Source organism: Xyrauchen texanus, chromosome 12 (genome assembly GCF_025860055.1).
Source record: "Xyrauchen texanus isolate HMW12.3.18 chromosome 12, RBS_HiC_50CHRs, whole genome shotgun sequence".
NCBI lineage: Eukaryota > Metazoa > Chordata > Actinopteri > Cypriniformes > Catostomidae > Xyrauchen > Xyrauchen texanus.
This window is the reverse complement of record NC_068287.1, coordinates 3,943,855-3,968,641: the sequence shown is the minus strand read 5'-3', so window position 1 is coordinate 3,968,641 and position 24,787 is coordinate 3,943,855. Positions and strand designations below refer to the sequence as shown.

The following is a 24,787-nucleotide window of genomic DNA, read 5'->3' as shown; positions in this document are numbered from 1 at the left end:
ACGCAGCACACGAGCCATCTATGATTTAATCATCAAAAATATATTTATCAATAGCCTGTCAAATGTGTATGAGTTTTGTGAGTTGTCTTTATTTACGGGAGTTATCTAACTTGCTGAATTACAACACAGTTAGAGAGGGAAATAAACTGAAAAAGGATGTAACAAATGAAATAAACAACAAAAAATATCTGAGCATAGCTGATGTTTAATGAGAGCGCACACTCTTTCATAGAAACAGTATGTGCGCACACGCGTGGTCTGTCAATCAAACAAGCACGCTATCTCTCACTTGAGAGTCACTCATCAGCGCAAATGGAGATATATAGTACTGAAGTTTACATACACTTAGGTTGAAGTCATTAAAACTAATTTTTTGATCACTCCACAGATTTTATATTAGCAAACTATAGTTTTGGCAGGTCGTTTAGGACATCTACTTTGTGCATGACATGAGTCATTTTTCCAACAATAGTTTACAGACCGATTGTTTCACTTTTAATTGACTATATCACAATTCCAATGGGTCAGAAATGTACATACACGAAGTTAACTGTGCCATTAAACAGCTTGGAAAATTCCAGAAAATGATGTCAAGCCTTTACACAATTAGCCAATTAGCTTCTGATAGGAGATGTACTGAATTGGAGGTGTACCTGTGGTATTTTAAAGCCTACCTTCAAACTCAGTGCCGCTTTGCTTGACATCATAGGAAAATAAAAAGAAATCAGCCAAGACCATGGGAGCAATTTCCCATGATCCATGGGAGCAATTTCCAAATGGCTGAAGGTACCACGTTGATCTGTAAGACCAATAGTATGTGAGTATAAACACCATAGGACCACGCAGCCATCATACCGCTCAGGAAGGTGATACATTTTTTCTCTTAGAGATAAACGTAGGTTGGTGCGAAAAGTGTGAATCAATCCCAGACCAACAGCAAAAGACCTTGTGAAGATGCTGGAGGAAACAGGTATACAAGTATCTATATCCACAGTAAAACAAGTCCTATATCAACATAATCTGAAAGGCTGATCAGTAAGGAAGAAGCTACTGCTCCAAAACTGTAATAGTAACAGGAAAGTAAGTGTGAGGTGAGAAATGCATTTGCTAAAGTAACCACATCAGTTAAGCTACTAGTTAGCCACACCACAAACTACTGACAAAAAATAGCTAAGCTAATGACATTGAAGCTATTCTATGGGACATATCTTTTAAGATAACTATGAGACTATGTAATACACTTACTGAGCACTTAATTAGGAACACATACACCTAATTATTCATGCTATTATCAAATCAGATAATCATGTGGCAGCAGTACAATGAATAAAATCATGTAGATACGGGTTAGGAACTTCAGTTAATGTTCACATCAACCATCAGAATGGGTAAAATGTGATCTCAGCGGCAGTTCTGCAGGCGGAAATGCCTTGTTGATGAGAGAGGTCAACGGAGAATGACCAGAGTGAGGGTTAGTTTGGTTCGAGCTGACAGAAAGGCTATGGTAACTCAGATAACCACTCTGTACAATTGTATAGCATCTTGGATGCACAACATGTCAAACCTTGAGTCAAATGATCTACAACAGCAGAAGATCACGTCAGGTTCCTCTTCTGTCAGCCTAAAACAGAAAGATGAGACTGCAGTGGGCACAGGCTCACCAAAACTGGACAGTTAAAAAAAAATCACCTGGTCTAATTAATCTCTATTTTTGCTGTGGTACACAGGCCCACTGCAGCCTCACTTTTCTGTTCTTGGCTGACAGAAGTGGAACACAATGTGGTCTTCTGCTGTTTCCCCTTTCTGATGGTTGATGTGAACATTATCTTAAGATCCAGAATTGCATCTGCATGATTTTATGCATTGCACTGCTGCCACACAGTTGCCTGATTAGACAATTGCATGAATAAGTAGGTGTACAACTGTTCGGTGAATGTATATTATCATAAATAAAGAAATATATTTTTGAACCTTTTAAATCTGTACAGTCTCCCATCAGTCTTTTTTGCATCAGTTTAAATATTTGACCTTTTCCTGTGGTGCTACAAATAACATATTGCATTAGCAGCCTAGGAGACCAGGGTGTTCTCTTCCTGCGTTGACATCCAGAAGTTATCATATTCATAAAAACAAAAATGACCACGAATCGGAGGTTTAATTATTGTCTTTAAGATTACATTATTTACTCCACTGATGGTTAGGTATAGGGTTGGTGTTTGGGTTAAGGTGTATGGTTAATAAAATATGCATTTCTGTTGACTGTATTACATCATTTACAACTAAAAACAACTCGCATTACAATTCGCTTTCAACCGATTTTAGCAGGAGAACCTGCTGGTGCCAAATTCACAGTCTGATGTCTCAGGCCATTAGAGAGCTTGGAACTGATGTTCATTATGTTTTGACTTTAAAAAAAGTGTTTTAGCAATTGACAACAGAAAATGAAGTGCAAATTGAGGATGAAATGTAAAGCAGCTTAGTGCAGTGATACAGATGGTACTTATCTTCCAAAGCAGTTGAAACAGGAAGCTGGCAGAGAGAATTTCAGCAGAAATGCAGACGCGACCTACTTCCTCTGGCTGTAGATGAATCTCCACCAACTTCATGCTGCATCCATGTGCAGAGGAACCTGATGGAGTTCCCTGAAACAGCTCAAAACTCGAAAATCACTCGCTTCTCTTAGCATTGTAGGAAACATTCATAACAGTAGCCTATAGTAACTGTAAACAAGAACACCAGAGCAAAAGGGACTATTTTCACAATTCTTTAGGGCTGCACAATGAATCAAAATAACATCCAAATTTTGAAAGTTGACAGCTCTTATTTCCTTTTCACTTTCATTATATGTAAAAAATCAGACATGACATTTTTCAGAAAATTCACCTTTTGTGTTCCACAATTGAAAGAAACTCATATAGGTTTGGAATAACATGTAGAACAGCAAACGATGACAGCATTTAAATTTTTGGGTGAACTATTCCTTTAAAAGATGCACTCAGTATCATTTGTCTTTGTGTCATCTTGGACACACAGTGACACCTAGTGGCTCGGATGTAGCATCATTTAAAATCAATAGTTTTCAGTTTCAGATGTCATTGTAGAAATGTTGTATTCACAGTCAGTCATGATTACTTTAATCAATGAGTGAAAGTGTCAAATAACAGGACGGTTACTGAGATTAAGTGAGTAGTATTCAGCTGGTCATGTGATTCTAAAATGGCCGCCTCCATGTGTGGACCCTCTCCATGTAGAATAAAACAGCATTTATAATGTTACTGATATGACTGGAGTCTTCATTTTAATGTGAGTGCTCATGATTTCATACATATATTGAAAAATTACAATTCATGTCTTTATGAGGAAAACCAAGTGTCCTTGTGAAATGGAGATGTGGTCTATGTGCTGCTAATTTCAGACAAATGCGGAAGTCATCCCTGACAAAGACAATGAAAACATGATGTTCATTTTACCAGATGCTGAGTTCAAAGATATTAGAGTCTTAAGTTCATTGGAAATGCTATTTATGGAATCTCAGTCTCAGCCGGCACACCCGTGAACCTTTCTAGGACTGTAGAAGTATATTTTACATAATGTCAAGAATTTGTGTTTACAACTTCCCAGACTGCTAAAATGAGCACTTCTGAGGAAAATCTGTTCTTCAGATTTGCTTCACTTCATGATCTGAATTCTTTAAGATACTCAGAGTTTTGTTTACATAGCAAGAATATTCTGCTGTGTGTTCAGAGAAATATTACAGATTTAACTGACCTTAAACGTCACAAAACGACTGTGGTTGGTGACTTTACATTTCAGACTCTTCTTGTCTAAGTGGGCGGTTCTTAGTTCAGTAAGTTGAAAGTTTGACCAGACATTATGCCTGGCTGCACAAGACTATTTTTAAGAGACTCGTTGTGTGGCAAAGACACTTGTCCACACAGAGACTGGAGATGGTATGACAGGAGTTTGAATGCTGAGGCAACCGTTTGACACACATCACTGTTGATTTGAATATGTTCTGTTCTGAATATATGGCCTCTTGATCTGTTAATGATGACCAGTGCTCCTATAAATACACATTCACAGGTGTGCTGCTCTTGTGTTGTGTTTCAGTACCTGAAGACCTGTCCATAGAGGAGAGAGATGAACTGACAAACATTCGACGCAGGAAAAAAGAACTACTTGATGATATTGAGGTGAGATTGAGTTGAAAAGATATATATATATTTTTTAAATGTATTCTATGTTAAGTTATTGGTCCCACCGACCAATCTTTGTTACTACTATTTTCTACATTTTAGGATAATAGTAAAGTTATCCCAATAACGCCGCTGGAAGTATGGGAATTATGTAGGCAAATGGAACATCACTTTTATTTTATCTCAGGCATGATCCTCAAAGACATCTTTGTCGACTTGGTTAACCAGTATACTAAAAAACTTTGCTAGGGACAGAATTGTCTATCGTGGTGGAAATGACAACTCAACTGTGAGACAGTCGCAATTTTTGAAAAACAGATTGAAATTATTTTCACACAATAAATGTTGAAATGATTTATGTTTAATTAACTCTTTGTTTAAACGATCATAGTTTTAAATATGTAATTATTTATATTTTTATAATGGATTTGAATAGTTTAATATTGAAAGTCTGTATCTGGGATAAGGCTAAAACATTACAAATCTGTTAATAAAAGACATTTAAAAGTACCAAACATAAAGGATGAAGGCCTGGTAAAAAAAGTTATATGTTAGTTTTAATAAAAGTCACACCTGGGACATGAAATTGCCCAAAGATTAAGAATCCATATATAATAAAAATGTTTTAAAGGAATAGTTCACCCAGAAATGGAAATTCTATCATCATGTATTCACCCTCATGCCATCCCAGATGTGTATGACTTCCTTTCTTCTGCAGAACACAAATGAAGATTTTTAGAAGAATATTTCAGCTCTGTAGGTCCTCAAAATGCAATTGAATAGTGTCCAGAACTTGGAAGCTCCAAAAAGCACATAAAGGTAGCAATTACACTTACTAGCACTATCTTGCTCTCTGCACGTGTCAAGCTCTAGGAAGTGTAATTGAGTTTGAAATCACGATTATGCCTAGAGACTGCAATGGCAAGATGCACAGTGAAAAATTTGTTACATTTTGGTCTTTTCTCACCCAAAACCAATTTCAGAAGACATGGATTAAAAAACTGGGGTCATTTGGATTACTTTTATGCTGACTTTATGTGGTTTTTGGAGCTTCAAAGATACCTAAAGAGCTCAGATATTCTTCTAAACATCTTAATTTGTGTTCTGCAGAATGGCATTAATGTGAGTAAATGATGAGAGAATTTTTGGGTGAACTATCCCTTTAAGGAATGTTTTATTCTGGGATTTTTTTGCATTATTCCAGTACAAAATTCCTTCATTGATTTTTAATTTATTACTCATTAGAATTACCCTGTTTGTTGATCATCTTTTTTGTGTAGGTTAAACCTGCAAGAAATCCACTCTCAACATGAATGTCACATCAGCTGGAGTTCTCTATGCGAGTGTTTGTTTCATTCATTGTTTTCAGTGCGAGTCTGTGTTTGGTTGTTGTTGACTGTCTGTCTCTGTGTTTGACAGCGGCTGAAGTTTGAGATCGCTGAAGTGATGACAGAAATCGAGCAGCTCACGTGTGTTGGTGAGAGGTGAGTTATGAGTGACTGATGATGGGAAATGTGTCGTATGTCCAGCACGAGCTCATTCATTACTGCACCTGTCTCTCGTTTGTGTGTGTGTGTGTGTGTGTGTGTGTGTGTGTGTGAGAGAGAGAGAGAGAGAGAGCATGCTCAGTGATCTGTCCTCATCTACACATTCATATAGCACTCTAAGACAGTTCACCTAAAGACAGTAAATGTTTTTTATACAGTGATGAAATGTTATCTCGTAAACATCCAATTAAAGGAATATTCCAGGTTAAATACAAGTTAAGCTCAACCGACAGCATTTGTGGCATAATGTTCATAACCACAAAAATGTATTTCGACTCAATCCAAAAAAAGCAAAAATCGAGGTTTCAGTGAGGTACATACAATGGAAGTGAATGTGTTCAGAGGGCAGCTGTTTTTGGGGAAATGTCATGGAAACAAATTCAACCCAAAGTAAAAATAAAGTCCATTTTAACAGGATGTAAACAGGATTGTTTGACAGTTATGAAGAGTGTGGTTAGTGTTTGGAAGTGAATTTAGTTCACTCATGGTATCCACAGGAATATAATATTGAGGTCTTTTGTCTCACTTCATTCTTAATCGATTTTTGTTAAGACGTTTTTTCCCATTTGCAGCAAAACAACACAAAGAAACAAACAAATCGCCATGGGACGAAAAAAATTCAACATGGACCCCAAAAAAGTAAGTTTAATTGTCATTGTTTAGTAGAGTTATTCTACCATGACTGAGAATAACTGAGGATCTGCACAGACCTATTTCATTTTCATGAACTTTAACCTTCAGAATAAGACCAATATTTTAAAAGATTTCCATGCTTATAAAGCCGTCATTTTCAACATTGCAAGTTTTCCTGATATTTTTCTTATTTAAACCTGGAAATAAACCTGGATTTTAGCAAATAATAAAATAAAACAAAGAAATGTGAGACATAGTGAACAAGACATTTTTTATTTAGTCAGAAATCAAATGTAAGTTTTGAAAGGTTTTCTCAAATCATGCTGATAACACGATCATCGGGTTTAGCTCATGCCATCTCAAAAAATGGGGCATACCAAATGTTAAGACATTCTCAAATGTTTCACTCATATTGTTATGCTGATTATAAAATAATGTATTTAAAAATACATAAATACAATATAGCTGCTAGCAGCAATTACTAGGCCAAGCACACATCTACAACAATGGCAATAATATTAGATTTGGAACAGGAATTTGGGCCGACTATGGCAAAATTGATGCCATTGTACTCTGCTTGACTTAAGGAATGTAAAGAGACCAGTCTCATGATAATAATCCAAATTAATCAACAGTTATAAACATTTGTAAACATTTTGTTATGGCATGGTGCCAATGTCACATCCAAGTTTCGCAACGATGCACCAATGGTTTGTAAAATACAACACTTTATGACAAAATTCAAAATTGACAAAGTCCAATATGGCCGACATTGGAACATTGGGTATAAGTTGACTCTGAATGCCCCTAGGAATCTAAAGAGACCAGGCTCATGATTCTAGGCAAATTTATCTTAGCAAAAATAGACATTTTTCATATTTCTTGACCAGTTGGTCACACTGTGCCAAAACTGCTCAGGTACCCTCATGGCATGATGGATAAGACATCTACCAAGCTTTGTTTCATTTTCCCAAAGTGTTGCCAAGATATAGCTTCATGACGTCTTTGGTGTGCACACCATCAAAATTGTTGATGCGTTACATGAAAACAGTTTGTTTTTTATTTGTATTCATGCGGTTGATCCTAAAATCCTGTTTTTAATCAAACTCCTTGTAGGGGATCCAGTTTCTGCTTGAGAATGACCTCCTGCAGCAGACCCCTGAAGACATCGCTCAGTTCCTCTATAAAGGAGAGGGCTTGAACAAAACCGTTATTGGGGATTACTTAGGGGAACGGTAAACCGCGGCTTCATTCCTTTAGTTTTTTTAACTCTTGTGTTTTGTGTAAGTCTGTCGCACTGTGAGATGTGTGTCTGATTCAAAGGTGCATGGCAGAAATCCTCCGGAAATTGATTGTCTGGATTTAGTGAGCAGAAAAGCAGCAGTGAAATGCAACATGTGCTTCTGGGAAGAAAACGGACCACCTCTTGGGATTTCATGATGCATGAACATCTTGAACGATCTCAAAAGTCAAGTGCTTTTAAAGGCAAATCTTAATTTGCAGAAAATGAACATGTCCTCTGTGTGTGTTTTTTCTCTCGTAGGGATGATTTCAACATCAAAGTGCTCCAGGCTTTTGTAGAGCTCCATGAATTTGCTGACCTCAACCTCGTTCAGGCGTTACGGTGAGAAAAACACAAGACTTACTCTTCCCCAGGAACTGCATGAATGCCTCATTTGTAATGCAGAAAAACACATTTTTTGCTCAGAATTGTTTGAATAATATAATAATACTTGATAGTATGAGGGTTATTCTCATTCAATCTGTCAAGAACATATTTCCAGGTCATATTTAAAAAGAAAGGCTGTCTGATTAAGGCCATGAATGTGGCCGACACATCATCTAGTTTTTAATCGACTAAAGATCAAGTCCTATTTTTGCTTACCGAGTGAATGTGTGCTCCATGCCCTATTTTGTGGCTAAATAAAATAAAGCCTATAATTAGGACCATTCATTTTTGCATTGTGACCTAATTTTCATAACAAATATAACAGGGTCTAAGCAGTTTGAAAAAGTAGAGAAAATGACCAAAACTGTCAAGGTAAAGTAATTTATAATTCAGTTCTCTAGTTACTTTCTAGGTATGGTGTTTGCAAACTTACAAGGATTAGCAAAACAAAACTTGTATCTCTGATTTAATTACCATTCACCATTTTGAGTTTTCCAAAAAATAACTTTTTCGAACTTCTCCTAGACCGTTGGTCCGATTTGAAAAAGTTTAGCATGTATTATCTAGATACCACCATGACAGGAAGTTATCAAAATAATTTTGATTTGACAAATTGTTTAGAAGGCATATATTTCCCCGTTGCCCAAATTCACTTATCAAGTATCTTCTGAATGATTTGTCGAATCGTAATCATTTTTGTCGTGAGAGTCTCTAGATAATACAGACAAAATTTGGAGCGAATCAGACCAACGTTCTAGGAGGAGATCAAAAATGTTTTCGGAAAAATAAAAATGGCAGAACTTTAATTTTCTTTTTTTGTTTTGTTTTGTTTGACTCGGGAATCAAAAGTAAAGAATAATTCTTCATTTTTGACCATATAGTTACGAAAATGTTGAAGTGCTTATTAAAGTGCCATCTAGGGTTGGATTGGGTTGTGTCTGTGCACCTGAGCAGTGGGGGGGATTTGGGAACATCCTGCCAAATTTGGTGTCCTTCGGTGCTTGATCCCCTAATTAATCAGATATGGGAAAAATAATGATATATTAGAATGCATTATGATACAAAATCTTAATGGTCCTGAAAATAGGCTTAATTTCCATTGTGCAAAATATCATTTCTTCCCCTCTTGATTTATTCTGGGGTGAAATGTGACCTGGGCTAGTTTCACACATGAATGACATTCTGATGGTCTTGTTCTCTCTACACAGACAGTTTCTCTGGAGTTTCAGGCTTCCTGGTGAAGCGCAGAAGATCGACAGAATGATGGAGGCGTTTGCGTCACGGTACTGCCAGTGCAACCCTGGAGTCTTTCAGTCCACAGGTCAGACAAGAGCGAAATTTACTAGCAGTGAACAAATATTTGAACTAAACTGAAATAGAAATAGTTGTTTTGCAACAAAAGTTTGCAAAAGAATGAAAACTAAACTGTAATTGTGTACTATGACGCAAATGAAAATGATCGGATTAAAATATTGATTGCCATTCAATATTGGATTAAAAGACAACACATAGAAATAAGAATCTGAGTTGATGTCATGGCCCTATTCGCTCATGAAAGACGTTAAGTACACGTCTGCACCTTTGTCTATCTGTCTGATTTTCAAATACTTTTTCCTTCAAATCAAACTTCGTAATGTTGTGATTCACCTTGGAGCTGGTTGGTTTGGTTCATATTTGGTATAAAATCCCGATGGAAGAAATAGATGGCAAATACTTCTAGAACCAAGACTTTTTGCTCTCTATAACACACGTCATTTATTTGATCAAAGCTGAAGTTATAGACTGTTGCTTTAATTCCATTATGCTGTGCTAATGAAATTGATCGTTCGTTTGATGGTAGCTGTGCCTGTTGTAGTTGCCTGTGCATGGACAAACCCCACGTGCCTCATCAAACCACGAGCGCATGGCAACATGATGAAGAACATTGTGTTTAGCTCATGCATATGTATGCGGTGCAGGACTCCACATGCTTCAGAATGAGCAATTGCTCCCCGCCGGGCCGTTAGCACCATACAGACACACGGGTTAAACGGCTGTATGAATTAACACTTGTTCAGTAGCACTGGTTGAGTTAAGAGCTCATGTCATGATGTGTTTAGAGAGTAAACTGGGACTCTGCCATACTGAATCCTTAAGAAAACAACTGTGTGGTGCAGTGAAATACTTTCCTCCTGTTTAACACCCACATTCTCACCCATTCAAGTGGCTGTAAGCCCACGCTCATGTCAGGATTTAGATCATGTGTTTTACAAGAAATACTAACAGCAATACGAACTGAAATTTGAATTTATTAGATTTTTTTATCGACTCAAATGGCACAAATGTGTATAATTTCAGAGTAGCATAATACCGCCACATGAATCATTTATTCAAAAGCCAATTCACACGGGTACCTACAGGCGATTTTAGGGTTTTACATCAGGGGGTGCAGAAAATTGAGGAATCCTATAAAGCAACCAATACTAATATATTGTATGTAACCACACATATTGTTCATGCAAAACAACTTTAAAATACAGTTTGTAAAGTTATATACACAGATGAGCCAAAGCATTGTGACCACCTGCCTAATATGTTGTTGGTCCTCAGCGTGCCATCGAGGCATGGACTCTACAAGACCGCTGAAGGTGTCCTGTGATTTTTGGCACTAAGAATTTAGCAGCAGATCCTTCAAGTCCTGCAAGTTGCGAGGGTTGGACTTGTCACACAGATGCTCAATCGAATTGATATCTGGGGAATTTGGAGAACTGGGCAACTCAACAGTATGTGCGGTGTGGCAGGGCGTATTATCTTACTGAAAGAGGCCACTGCCATCAGGGAATACCATAGCCATTAAGGGGTGTACCTGGTCTGCAACGATGTTTAAGTAGGTAGCACGTGTCAAATTGACGTCCACGTGAATGGCCGGAACCCGGGTTTCCCAGCAGAACATTGCCCAGAGCATCACACTCCCCCCACCGGCTTGTTGTCGTCCCACAGTGCATCCTGGTGCTATAACTTCCTCAGGTAAACAGCACACATGTACGCGGCTATCCTTGTTATGTAAAAGAAATGGGACTCATCGGACCAGGCGACCTTCTTCCACTGCTCCAAGATCCAGTTCTGATTCTCACGTGCCCATAGTAGGCGCTTTCAATGGTGAACAGGGTTCATCATGGGCACTCTGACCAGTCTGTGGCTAAGCAGCCCCATACACAGCAGGGTGCAATGCACTGTGAAATGTTCTGTGACTTGTGCCACAGTAGACCTTCTGTTGGTTCCGACGAGACAGTATAGCCTTCGTTGCCCTCGCAACGAGGCCCAACACCCTGTCACAGGTTTGTGGTTTGTCTCTCCTCGGACCACTGTCGTCAGTTACTCGCCACTACTGACTGGGAGCAACCCACAAGTCTTGCCGTTTCAGAGATGCTCTGATCCAGTCTTCTGGTCATAACAATTTGGCCTTTGTCAAAGTCACTCAGGTCTTTATTCCTGCTCATTTCTCCTGCATTCAACATGTTGCCTACAAGAACTGATTGTTCACTGACCATCTAATCTACCAGACCTTGACATGTGGCCTTGTTAGGAGATGATCAACGTTATTCATTTCACCTGTGAGTGGTCATAATGTATTAGCACATCAGTGTATTGTTAAATAAAATAAGCCAGCATAAGTTTAAATGTAAAAACGGATCATGCCAACTCACTGCATAAATAAAATACCCAAAACATTGAGGCTGCAATGCAAGTCGTACAAGAAAAACACATCATATTCCCTGCTCCAAGTTGCTATTGCAACTCAATCACTGTTATCCGCAGGTGAATTCATTTATTAAGTGAATTAATGTTAATTTCTAAACCTTTAAAGACAGACCTACCTTGAGTTCCGAGGTAGGTCTGGAACTAATTTCACTCTTTTAAAAATATTGTTTAATACTTGAATTCTTGGTGAAGAACTACACTACCCATGACCCTGAAGATACAGATCCACTAATCAGAGAATTGCGGCACGCAAAATGCACCAAAAGGGCTTTGAAGTGAACGCCCGTTCCCACAATGCACTGTGAATCAATGTTCTTTATACAAAGCCAAGAGGTCAATCTGTGGCTTTTCAATGGACACGGGTTTTCTGGTCCCACTTTATATTACGTTTCTTTAACTAAAATGTGCTAAAATTAAAATACATACAAAACAATGTACTTAATGCATAACTACATTTTGTTCTGCAAAATTCTCACAATAATAATTATTATTCCTTCCATTTATATAACGCTTTTCTTGGCACTCAAAGCACTTTACATAGTGTAGGGGGACTCTCCTCAATCACCACCAGTGTTCAGCATCCACCTGGATGATGCGGCAGCAGCCATAGTGCGCCAGTACGCGCACCACACACCAGCTATTGGTGGAGAGGACAGAGTAGCGTTATAGAGCCAATTAATTGATGGGGTTTATTAGGTGGGCATGATTGAGAAGGGCCAATGGGGGGAATTTGGCATGGACACCGGGGTTACACCCCTATTCTTTACGAGAAGCATCCTGGGATTTTTTTTTTAAATGACCACAGAGTGTCAGGACCTCGGTTTAATGTCTCATCCGAAAGACGGTGCCTTTTTACAGTATAGTGTCCCCTTCACTATACTGGGGCATTGGGACCCACACAGACCACAGGGTGAGCACCCCCTTCTGGCCTCCCTAATACCACTTCCAGCAACTTTAGTTTTCCAGAGGAAGTCTCCCATCCAGATACTGGCCAGGCTCAATCATGCTTGGCTATAGTGGGCAACCAGGCAAGAGCTGCAGGGTGATATGGCACACAAGATTTATATTTGCTGGTTGGGGGTTAAGGTTAACAGTGTATTTACAGATGTAATTAAATGTACTTTAAATATAAGTGCAATGTAACAAAATGTATTTATATAAGAAGTACATTGTATTAAATGCTTTAGTACATGGTAATTAAAGACGCCTAATATAAAGTGGGTCCCGTTTTATCGCCATTCGAATTCGCAGATCAGAATCCACCAAACGTGATTTTCTTTTGTAGCGAAATGCAAAATTTCTTCACATGATCTTGCGTTTAGGATCTCCCGCTTTCAGATGCTTTTGACATGGATTCATCATTATAGTATGGCCTATATGTAGTCTGAGGAGGTGCATATTGCTGGTAAAATCGCCAGAGGACAGAGACATAGATGGATAGATTGATGCCTTTGGGGTTATTGAGTGATTTGATAGATGGTTAATAAAATCATGTGGAAATATTCCTCATGTCTTGTCTCTGTGTTTGCAGACACATGTTATGTCCTGTCCTTCGCCATCATCATGTTGAACACCAGTCTTCACAACCCAAACGTCAGAGACAAACCTGCTGTCGAGCGATTCATCTCTATGAACAGAGGCATTAATGATGGAGGAGACCTGCCAGAAGACTTGCTCAGGGTAATCACGCCATCAATGTAGCCTTCATGATGTGTCAAATTACATGACCAATGGTGTAATTATACACTACTATTTATCTATTAATAGATAACAGAACAGCATTCCCATTATGGCATCTACCCTTGCAAACACAATACAGTTGCAAGAAAAATTATTTGAACCCATTGCATTAATTGGTCATAAAATGTGATCTCATCGTCATCAAAGTCACAAGTATACACAAAGTACAATGTGCTTAAGCTAACAACACACAAACAATTGTAAACCTTCATGTCTTTACTGAACACTTATCATTAAACATTCACAGTGCTGTGGAAAAAGTAAGTGAACCCCAGGGTTTAAAACCTGGTTGATCCTCCTTTGGCAGCAGTAACCTCAACCAAGTTTTTCTGGTAGTTAAATCAGAAGTTGTTTGTGAAATCTGGTATAAATGGCCCTCTTGAAGTTATTCCACAGCATCTCTATTGGGTTAAGGTCTGGGCTCTGAATGTGACACTCCAAAAGGTGGATTTTCTTCTTTTGAAGCCATTCTGTAGTGTATTTACTTCGATATTTAAGGTCATTGTCCTGCTGCATCACTCAACTTCTACTGAGCTTCAGATGGCGCACAGCCACCCTGACATTATCCTGAAGGATATTTTGATAAACTTGGGAATTTTTCTCCCAGAGATGTTAACCAGTTCCAAAGATTCCTTAAAGTCTTAAGCTGTCACTCTAGTGTTCTTTTTTACCTCATTGAGCATTCTGTGGTGTGCCCTTTTAGTCTTCTTGGCTGGATGGCCACTTCTAGAGAGAGTAGCCACAGTACTAAATCATCTCCATTTAAAGACAATTTGTCTAACTGTGGACAGATAAATATCTAAGCTCTTCAAGATAACTTTGTAACCCTTTCCAGAACTATTGATTCTCAATAACTTTTATTATTGAGATTAAGATCGAACCAGATTTTAAGACAAATTGTACATGCAGGTAATTCCAAAGGGTTCACATACTTTTCTTGCCAATGTATCATAAAATATAAACCAGATAAGTTCTTCTCCCTGCCGGAAAATCCAGGTCATACCAGAACAAATTCAAACACTGATTTGGAACTTGGCTAACCAGCTCAGTGAATTCCCCACTAGCTTAGACAAGGTGGAATACCAGTACTAACCAGGTTCACCAAATGATCAGGCAGAACTTGACCTCAGCCATACCATCTGGTACACAAACTGGTTAACCACCTAACCAGACTGAGCCAGCAAGAAATCATGGCTGCATCTAAATTCACATAATTTAATGGAATTGGCGGAACCTAAAACAGGGTTTCTCAACCTTTTGCCCACTGCAACCCATTTTTTTTTGATTGCCAATCATCCATGACCCACTGAATTTGGGGGTGTTTGGGTGAATAAATTAATAGGTACTTAATTAATCTAGTTATGTTAATATGCTTATTATGTAGAACTAATATATCTATAGCCTATTTGTAGCTCTGGTGCTGCTGGCTGAATTTTTCAGACGGTCCCTTACCACACCCTCCACAGTTTTAGCAAGTTTTAGTACAATATGAGGACTTTTCAGACGGTCCCTTACCCACCTTAGGCACAATTTCCAACGAATATCAAGGCTAAATGAATGATTTTGAGCAATTTCTCTGTGACACCATTGACCAGCTTAAATACAGGACAAATCGCATCCCATATTGATTCGATATGGTTATTCACGAGTGGCAACCCTTCTTGGGACTACCTGGGACCTGTATGTTCTTTGCCCTTTAACAATTAAGGTTAATCTGGTGTTGTTAAACAAGTACAGTCATTGTCATGTTGGTATTGTTTGCCTAGTTTATAATTAATACTGCATACTAGTATTATGAGTAGGATGCATGAGTACTGCATCCTACTCATTGGATGTACTGCTTTTTGCATGCTGTATAGGCTCGGATCTAGAACGGTTACATTAGGGGGGGCAAAAACATGTAACTGGTGTGGGGGATTGTGCGTGTGTGCATGTGTTGCATTGACGGAATTTTAGAAAGATCTTTTGAAGCTGATTTTTGCTGGGAGCTGAATCTGTTTCAAACATTCCTACCCCTCCTCTTACTGCATTTGGGTCACTTTCTATATGACTGAATCTATACCTGCATGATCATGATTAATGCAGCAGCAGCCATATGACTGTTTTTAATATTTTACACTGGCAGGCGTGTTAATGTACTCATTTGCATAGATCATGAGCACTAATGTCCCTTCTCTCTCTCTCTCTCTCTCCTGCAGAACCTGTATGAGAGCATCAAGAGTGAACCTTTCAAAATCCCTGAAGATGATGGCAATGACCTGACGCACACTTTCTTCAACCCTGACAGAGAGGGCTGGCTGCTTAAGTTAGGTCAGAATCACACTCTTGTCTTCTGTCAGCACTCCTCAGCCTCATAGTTCTGTTCGAAAATGTGTCATACTTCAGATGCCAGATTACAATTGGATTAATAACTGACTTTCAATTAAGTTAATTACTTCCATTAGTATATCAGTACATTACATGGGTTACATATATTTATAAAATATTATTTATATAGAATACATTTAAAACATTTGTGTTTCTGTGACCTCTGAAGGATGTGCACCCCATAACGACTGCTGAGTGTATGTGACTTGCATGTGACAATGAACAAGGAGAATATTGTGTCCAGACAGAATTTCTGATTTACTGAGCAGAAACATTTTTCTGTGATAAGTGTTTTAGAAAGTAATTTCAAAGTAAAGTAACTAGTAATGTTATTACGTTTTCAATGATGTAATCAGTAAGGTAATCTGTTTACAATTTTAGAGAAGTAATTTGTTGTGGATTATTTTTTGAGTAATTTAGTTCAAAACATTTGTTATTTTTTCTGGAAATTCTAAAAAAATTTTAATATGAAACAAACATGATAATTTACCTTTTTCGTCTTGTTTTTTTTCATTAAAAATATATAAATATCCTTAAAAAAATAAATTTACATAAGTCTTGTTTTTAGAGAAACCTAACAAAATTAAGATAAGTTCCTTTTAATGTATTAAATGTATATTATTTTTATTAAAAAAAAAATAAAAAAAAATATATATATATATATATATATATATATATATATATATATATATATATATATTTTTTTTTTTTTAATTAAAACAAATAAACAGTTTTTCCATTTGAAAAAGTTTATTTTTCTCAATCCAATGGCAAATATAATTTTGTTAGATTTGTCTAAAAACAATTCTTGCTCCTTAGGTAAATGCATCTTGTTCTAAGGATATCTAGATATTTTTACTGGAAACCAAGACAGAAAAATGACAGAAAATAATGAGTAAGAAAATACTTTTTTGCAGTGTAATGGTGCATCAGGCATTAGTGCATAAACAGCTGCACATTTTGTAACACTGTAGTTCAAAACATAAGACTCAAAACAAGATTAACCTTATAGTTATAATATAGTTGTATACTAATATTATAAAGCAGATAGTTTCGACTCTAAATTCTCATTCAAGGCTATTGTAAAATATGTCACTGATAAGTTGCACAAGTTGCCATGTTTCTCAGCCACCATTAACATCTAAACTCTGCTTTACTCTGTGCCAAACAAACCCCAATAATACATGTGATGTTGTGTATTTTCAAATGACTTCACATTACATTCTCACATGTAAGTAATATGAAGTAGTCCTGTCCACAAATAGCCACACAAATATATCTACCGCGGTATAAAAGGAATGGCAAAATCTGTACTAGATGACACATTTCCACCATCACATGGTATATACTGTACCATCATACTGCCCAGTCCTATTGTAAACTACGGCTGATCGTTCAGAGGTGAATCTGAGCCGTAGATGGTGTCAGTGAAAGCTGTGAACAGTGCTGTTCATTAGCATCCTAATGTGTTTCTCAAACCACAGAGAGAGATTCCCTGAGTAGCATTACTTTGTCTCATAGGAACTGAGTGCCTGACAGAAAGAGTTAGAGTGACTAATGAAAAGTGAAAAATAAATGGATAAGAAAAAATGAAAGCAAGAGTGCCAAACAGAATAGAGTGTACTTCCTGTTAGTACAGGACGTTTGGGCCATTGGCAGCAGTGCAATGCTTCATTTGTAAAGTATGTATATTTAAATATTCAAATTATTAATCACATTTTTAATTTAAAAATTAAATACAAACTTGTTTTCAGTTGATCTTGTTTTTAAAATTGCTTGATTTCATTGCTTAGTGGGCTAAAGTACAGAACTGGTAAGCAGAAGGTTGCTGGTTCAATCCCCACAGCCACCACCATTGTGTTCTTCAGTAAGGCACTTAACTCCAGGTTGCTCTGGGGGGATTGTCCCTGTAATAAATGCACTGTAAGTCGCTTTGGATAAAAGCATCTGCCAAATGCATAAATGTAAATGTAATGGGTCATTAAAGGGGGTAAAACCAAAGTCTCTCAAGGCAAGTCAGTCCACTCAGTGACCATCTTAGGAACACTCCGGGAATACAAGCAGCATAGAAGTACAGCTCCTATCTACATGAATGAGGAAAGACCGAAATCTCAATCAAATCAGCAGTAAAATCTGACAACAATGATGTTATAAATTGTGCTTCTTTAGCTAAGATCACAATAAAAAACGATAATAGAAAGAGACTTTGGGGTGGGCTTGTCAGTTCTTCACTGTGAGAAGAAGCTTAATGGGAGAAGCCATTAGAGTTCACCTAAGCGACTGCCTGTGATATTTTCAAACATGTCGGATCTTGACTTTGGGTCACTATGGTCCTTAATTGAGATGCTGGGGTCGTTAACAGCACACAGGACTCCCTCTGATTCTCAAACAATTTAGATATGTGCAAAACACTGGCTAGTGGGACACTGCGCCTGGTCTGCTTTAGCATCACAGCTTTGCTGTATTGTCTGGCTCACAACACACACATTCCTTTTTTTCTATGTAATGTCCCAGTAAGTCCTATAAACTTGATGATAATAAAGGTAAACATTACGTAACAGAATCATTATGTGTCCCCCTCAGCAGTCTACAGCAGGGAGGCTTTTTCCATTCGAAATGTTACAGTTTTATTCTCTAAAAATATCCCTGTTGGATTTGTGGGAATGTACACTGGAAAATGTGTGCACTCCACAGAGGAAATAAAAGGATTAAATCAGTTACAACACAAATTTAACTCATTTAAAATGAATATGAATATATTCATTTGAGGAAAAATAAATATTGAATGAATGAATGAATAATAAATAATAAATAAATAAATAAAACAACCCAAAATTTGCACTACTCTGAATATTCTCTATGTATGAATCTTTATCAGAAATTAAAACTTAAGGACATTTTTTCATTTTAAATAATTTCTCTGGAAAAGGTTACTGCTAAACTTTGATGAAATCTTATTTTTCCCCTCAGGGTGAAGTATCAGGGCCATAAATTCCATAACCATTGAGAGCCCACCCCAACATTCAGATTAAAGGGATAGTTCACCCAAAAATGAAAATTCTCATCATTTACTCACCCTCATGCCATCCCAGATGTGTGACAAAGTTTTTTAGAATCATATCTCAGCTCTGTAAGTAAATTGTGACCAAAAAGTGCTTGACACGTGCGCAGAGCACATGTTGGCGCTAGGAAGTATAATCAAGCTTGAAATCATTATCACCAAGGAGACTATTGATGTCAAGATTTATAGGAGTTATATTTTGGTCTGTTCTCACCTAAAACCACTTTTGGATTGGATTGCTTCAGAAGACATGGATTTAACCATTGGCGTTATATATGGATTACATTTATGCTGCCTTAATGTGCTTTTTGGAGCTTAAAAATGTTGGCCACCATTCACTCTCATTTTATAGACCAACAGTACAGAGCTGAGATATTCTTCTAAAAATATTTGTTTGTTTTCAGCAGAAGAAAGAAAGTCATACATGTCTGGGATGGCATGCGGGTGAATAAATGACAGAACTATTCCAAATCACCAAATATGGGGTTTTTAATGGCTGGTTCTTAAACGATTACCTTCAATCTTAAATATGTGGTTTCTGCCTTGCAAATAACACATTTTTCAGTCATGACAACTCTAGGAATACAGTTTAAGGTATTATAATTAGGGCTTTCAATCGATTCAAAATTGTAATCAAATTAATTACATGATATGCCGATTAATTAATCGTATATATAAATATTTTCTGAGAAAGGCCCCCAAATAACGATAATTCAGTATATAATCAGGGGTTAACTTTTTCCTAGAACAGTCTGGAATGACCATATCATTGAACATAACCTACCATTGGACTACAGTCCACAGCAATTGAATTCATCAATCTGTCTAATATACATTTTTTATTATGGCTTTTCTAATAACGTGTCGATATACACAGCTGCTTGTGGAGCATCTCGCCTTGGTTGCGTTGTGTCATATACAAAATTTTTTTAGGTTGCTGTGTCAAGTTAAACCATGTTTAAAACTTAGAAGAACATGTTTCGAGATCCTTGCATTCAGAATTCCATTACATATAATAGTTCATTACATATAATAGTTATAACTATCAAACTTACCGCAAATTTGCTAATCAATATTTTCACATGCAAATGAGCTTGTGATTCGGTGCAAATGTTTGCCAGAAGCAAATCTTTGGCAAAAATTGAATGCAAGAACGTTCATCACGTCTTGTGCTGTCGTTATTGTCAAGCAAGCCTGAATGTGGTTTGTTGTCTGCACAGCTGCTCGTTGCCTATACAGTTCTGCTGACTGCCCCCTGCTGAAACAGTTGCTACTTCAAGCTTGAATTGATCTGATGGTGGGTATATTCCTTAGTCCTGGGACATGATGAATTGCTTTTTTTAATGCATTATTTTTAATATAATTAATCACACTTAATTAACGGGATAAATCAACAGCCCTTATTATAACAGACATTGCAAGTTAGTAGGTTACACCTTTGCCATATGCTGCTTCAGAGCAAGTATATGAAGACTTGGCACTGCTAAACACACAGACATGCTGTGTTAAGCATGTAGGACCTGCTGCTGAACAATTAGACAAACATAAGACATATTGCATCAGAATTAGACATACAGTACTCACTATTCCTCTGAAGCAGATCTGATCTGAGATCAGCAAGGTGATACTGGGGAGGAGGAGGGTTTCAAAGATAAAACTCACCTGTGATCTCTCACCTCACAGATGGCCCGCATTTCTCATCTGTGAATGCTCTCCATCACTCAGAGCCACATTAGTGCTTTCTGTTTCTCCTGCTGCCAGATTTTGTGACATAGATGGTGTTATACAGAAGAACATCAGAGACAGTGAAGGCAGAAATATGTGATATATAACTGCAGATAGCATGACTCTTATCTCTCTGTGTTGTGCAATTAGTGTTCAGCAGCTGTGGGAACCTGATCTTTGAGTCAGGAGAAGCGGGGTGTTGTGCTGGATACACTACGTTATTACGGCTGACAAAAACAGAACAGCAGACTCTCTTTCATTCTAGATTATAGCAAGGGAAAAGGCAATACTGCATATGAGTCACAGGTTTCAACATATATGAGAATATCCAGTGTTTGCGTGGGTGTGTGAGAGATTGACTTTGAGTGTGTATAGAAGCACCATTTTCCTTTTTCTATGGTATACTGGAAAACAATGATAAGCATTTCATAAGTTTTAAAGGCTTTTATTGGCAAAAACATTCAATATATGCAAATAGTCAATATTTATAGTGTTGACCCTTGTTCTTCATAACCTCTGAAATTCACTCTGGCATGCTGGATATCAGCTTCTGGGCCAAATCCTGACTGATGGCGATCCATTCTTGACTTATTCGTTCTCAGAGTTGATCACTATTTGTGGGCTTCTGCTTGTCCACTCTCCTTTTGAGGATTGACCACAGGTTCTCTATGGGATTAAGATCCGGGGATTTGCCTGGACACAGATCCAAAATTTCAATGTAACGATCTCTGAGCCACTTCATTATTACTCTTGTCTTGTGACATGGTGCTCCATCATGCTGGAAAATGCACAGATCATCACCAAATTGCTCCTGGGTCGTTGGGAGAAGTTGCTCTTGCAGGAAGTTTTGATACCATTCTTTATTCATGGCAGTGTTTTTGGGCAGAGAGCCCACTCCCTTGGACGAAAAGCAACCCCACACATGGATGGTCTCAGGCAGGGACAGATTATGACTTGCAAAGGCCCTGGGGCCAATTATCTCCAAGGCTCCCCCTCCACCCAAAAAATGTTGAGCGGCCCCCTGGTAGTCGGTAATACATCCCTGGTCTCAGTATGCTTCACTGTTGGCACGACACCTTTTTCACCTTTTCTTCTCGGACTATCGATTTTCCAGATGTCCCAAACAGTCAGAAGGGGGCTTCATCAGAGAAAATATCTTTGCACCTGTCTTCTGCTCTCCAATCCTTGTACTTCCTGCAGAACTTCAGTCTGTCCTTGATTTTTTTCTTGGAGAGAAGTGGCTTCTTTGCTGCCCTTCTTGACACCAGGCCATTGTCCAAAGGCTTTCGCCTCACTGTGCATGCTGATGCACTCACACCAACCTGCTGCCAATATTGAGCAAGCTCTTCACTGGTGCTGACACGATTCTGTAGCTGACTCCTCAGGAGGAAATGGTCCTGGTGCTTGCTGGAAACTCTGGATGTCCTGAAGCCTTCTTCACTGCAGTTGAACCTCTCTCCTCGAAGTTCTTATAGTGTGTCTACAATGTCTTGAATTGCTGCCTCTGTAGGCAGTTCTCTAGGTTTTGGAACAGAGCTAATGTGCCTATTTTAATAGTAAAATGCAAACTAGAGTTCTCTGAGGTCTTTTTTCTTTTTAAAACTCTGTTGTGAGTGTTTTAGTTTAGAATACAACAGAAAAGGTTAGCTGTGTGATCTAAGCTTTCTCTGACATCACTCTCCTCTCATCAGAACAGCATCGCTCCAAGACATTTCTGTTTTTGCGCGATGTGGTCTCTCGAGTTGAAATCGGGGTGGAGTTGTGCTTTGGCCTCAGTGCCTGGAACAAACACAGAACTTTCCAGCGCAGTGGAACTTAAGCTCTATTATTTCCTTAAAAATTCAGCCTAGAATATCAGTTCTTGCAGATAGTCAGTTGTGATCCTACTATATGAGTCATTTCATCATACTATAGCAACACCAAACAGAACTGCAAAAATAATGATTGTTGCCAAGAAAAAATTCACTTACTCTGTCTTCCATTGGGTTGAGCTCCCTCATTCTTGTTTGCATGTACGGTATGCAAGACAAAAACTTGTGACACGCCATTTTGGTTGTGTATGTGAAATGGTCAAAATGCCTGTCTTGGTGAGATAAGGGACATGGTGTTATGTCCATCCGGATGCATTGAGTACCATATATTTAGATATAGAACCATGAATACAAAGAGTAATGTACAATTGTAAAAATGTGCAAACACTAGCCAGAACATTTGATTTGTTTGCAAAAGTCTTAAATTCAAACACGTCATGAACTTCACCAAGTTTGACAAATCCAGAACATATTTTAGCCAATTTACATCCTGTTGACTTCTAAACTGACTAAAAACACAGGACGAATCTATAAAACTTTAAATTGTACACAAAGTGGAATAAACTACGGAAAGCCAAAAGGGGCAAAAAATATTTTTTGTTGTTGTTTTATTTTGCCAGTTCACACTTCCCCTACAAACTCCATCAAACATTAAAATGTTATTCTGGGCTAAGGTCTGAATATCACCTTTAAGAAGATGTCTTACACTATGATTATATTTGACCATTTGCTAATAAACATGTATTCACCACCAGAAGATATTACATCAGCCTAATATTCCTGAAATGAGAAACAGGAGCCATGATTGTTCTAGTTAGATACTGTTCATAAATCTTGCTCTGCTGCTTTGTGTCAGTTTGATATTTCTCTTAATATATGTCTGTTCTATTTGATTTTCTCTGTAGGTGGACGGGTGAAAACTTGGAAGAGGAGGTGGTTTATTTTGACAGACAACTGCTTGTACTATTTTGAGTACACAACAGTAAGTAGATACATTTGCGTTAAGTCAATACGTTCCTAACCAGGTGCACCACTAAAAGTGAAAGTGCTGCATGACACAGCACATTCACAGTCAATAAGAACATATGTGCCCGCCCACTTTTTCAGGCATCTTTTTTTTAATATTCCAGATATTTTTAATCCTTCATAAAAATGGTTAAACATGAACCACACCAACCAGCTTTGTGGTGAATCACAACAAAAACGTTTTGAAAATGGACAATAATTCAAAGTTACAAGACTACTTAAAGGAATTTTCTGGGTTCAATACAAGTGAAGCTCAATCGACAGCATTTGTGGCATAATGTTGATTACCACTAAATGTATTTTGACTCATTCTTTAAAAAAATAAATCATAAATCTTGGTTACAGTGAGGCACTTAAATTGGAAGTGAATGGGTCCAATCGGTAAATGTTAAAATACTCACAAGACATAAATATGTGTGTGGACAAGTTATAACTAATTATACATCTTCATTACCATGACTATGTAATGTCAACAAACCCTAAAACAACCATAAAAATGCAAATTTAAACAACTTTACAGCTCAAATAATACATGTGTTTCAACAGAAGAATTAATGCAAGTGCTTTATAAAATTATAAGCTTCACATTCCTATGTTTAAACCCTCTAAAAACTGGTTCACTTTTAAAGTCCCCATTCACATGTGTTGTAAGGATCTAACTTTAACCTTGATCTTAGCTTCTTTTTTTTTTTTTAAGAAAAGGAGGAATGAGTCAATTTATTTTTGTGGTAAACAAAATGATGTCACAAATGCCGTTGATTGAGCTTCACATGTGTTGAACCTGGAACATTCCTTTAAGGTCTTTCATGAGGAAGCTTTTTGAATGAGGTGATCAAAATAAAAACCATGGAAAAATAAAAACTATTGATTTAAAGCGGTTGTTTAAAGTTGTATAGAAACAATTAATGAAATTTTATTGCAAAATATTCAGATATTACGCATGTCGTAAAATTTTTATATATCGGTTATTGATAGGCACGTTATTTTATCGATATATTTGAGGCATCGATATATTAAAATTAGCCGACATTTAGAAGCCTAATTTGCAATTCACTAGACCACAAGAAGGTGATATAACATTTGCAGAAGCATGAAAAATTTTAGAATGCGCCATGTCGTCTGCCAGACACGTCTGGTGTGCAACCCCCTTAAATAAACCCTGCCGCTCACACTTTACCAAAGTTGTGCTGAGAAATATATTTGAAAAAACAAAGACAATTGTGCAACAAGCAGCCCAATTTATATCTGAAAAAAAAAAAATCTGATATTCT

At 37.5% G+C, this 24,787-nt stretch overlaps 1 protein-coding gene across 2 annotated transcripts in view; it reads left to right on the top strand.

The window, feature by feature from the left end:
* The window catches only part of LOC127653136 (cytohesin-3), a 63,036-nt gene that overhangs the window by 27,061 nt on the left and 11,188 nt on the right, over positions 1–24,787 (top strand). For both annotated transcript variants that reach the window (XM_052139688.1, XM_052139687.1), the window contains exons 2-10: positions 4,111–4,193; positions 5,616–5,680; positions 6,316–6,382; positions 7,493–7,611; positions 7,920–8,000; positions 9,254–9,366; positions 13,318–13,466; positions 15,725–15,836; positions 23,396–23,472. In XM_052139688.1, the coding sequence (XP_051995648.1) occupies positions 4,111–4,193; positions 5,616–5,680; positions 6,316–6,382; positions 7,493–7,611; positions 7,920–8,000; positions 9,254–9,366; positions 13,318–13,466; positions 15,725–15,836; positions 23,396–23,472 (866 nt within the window). The remainder of the gene's footprint in view (positions 1–4,110; positions 4,194–5,615; positions 5,681–6,315; positions 6,383–7,492; positions 7,612–7,919; positions 8,001–9,253; positions 9,367–13,317; positions 13,467–15,724; positions 15,837–23,395; positions 23,473–24,787) is intronic.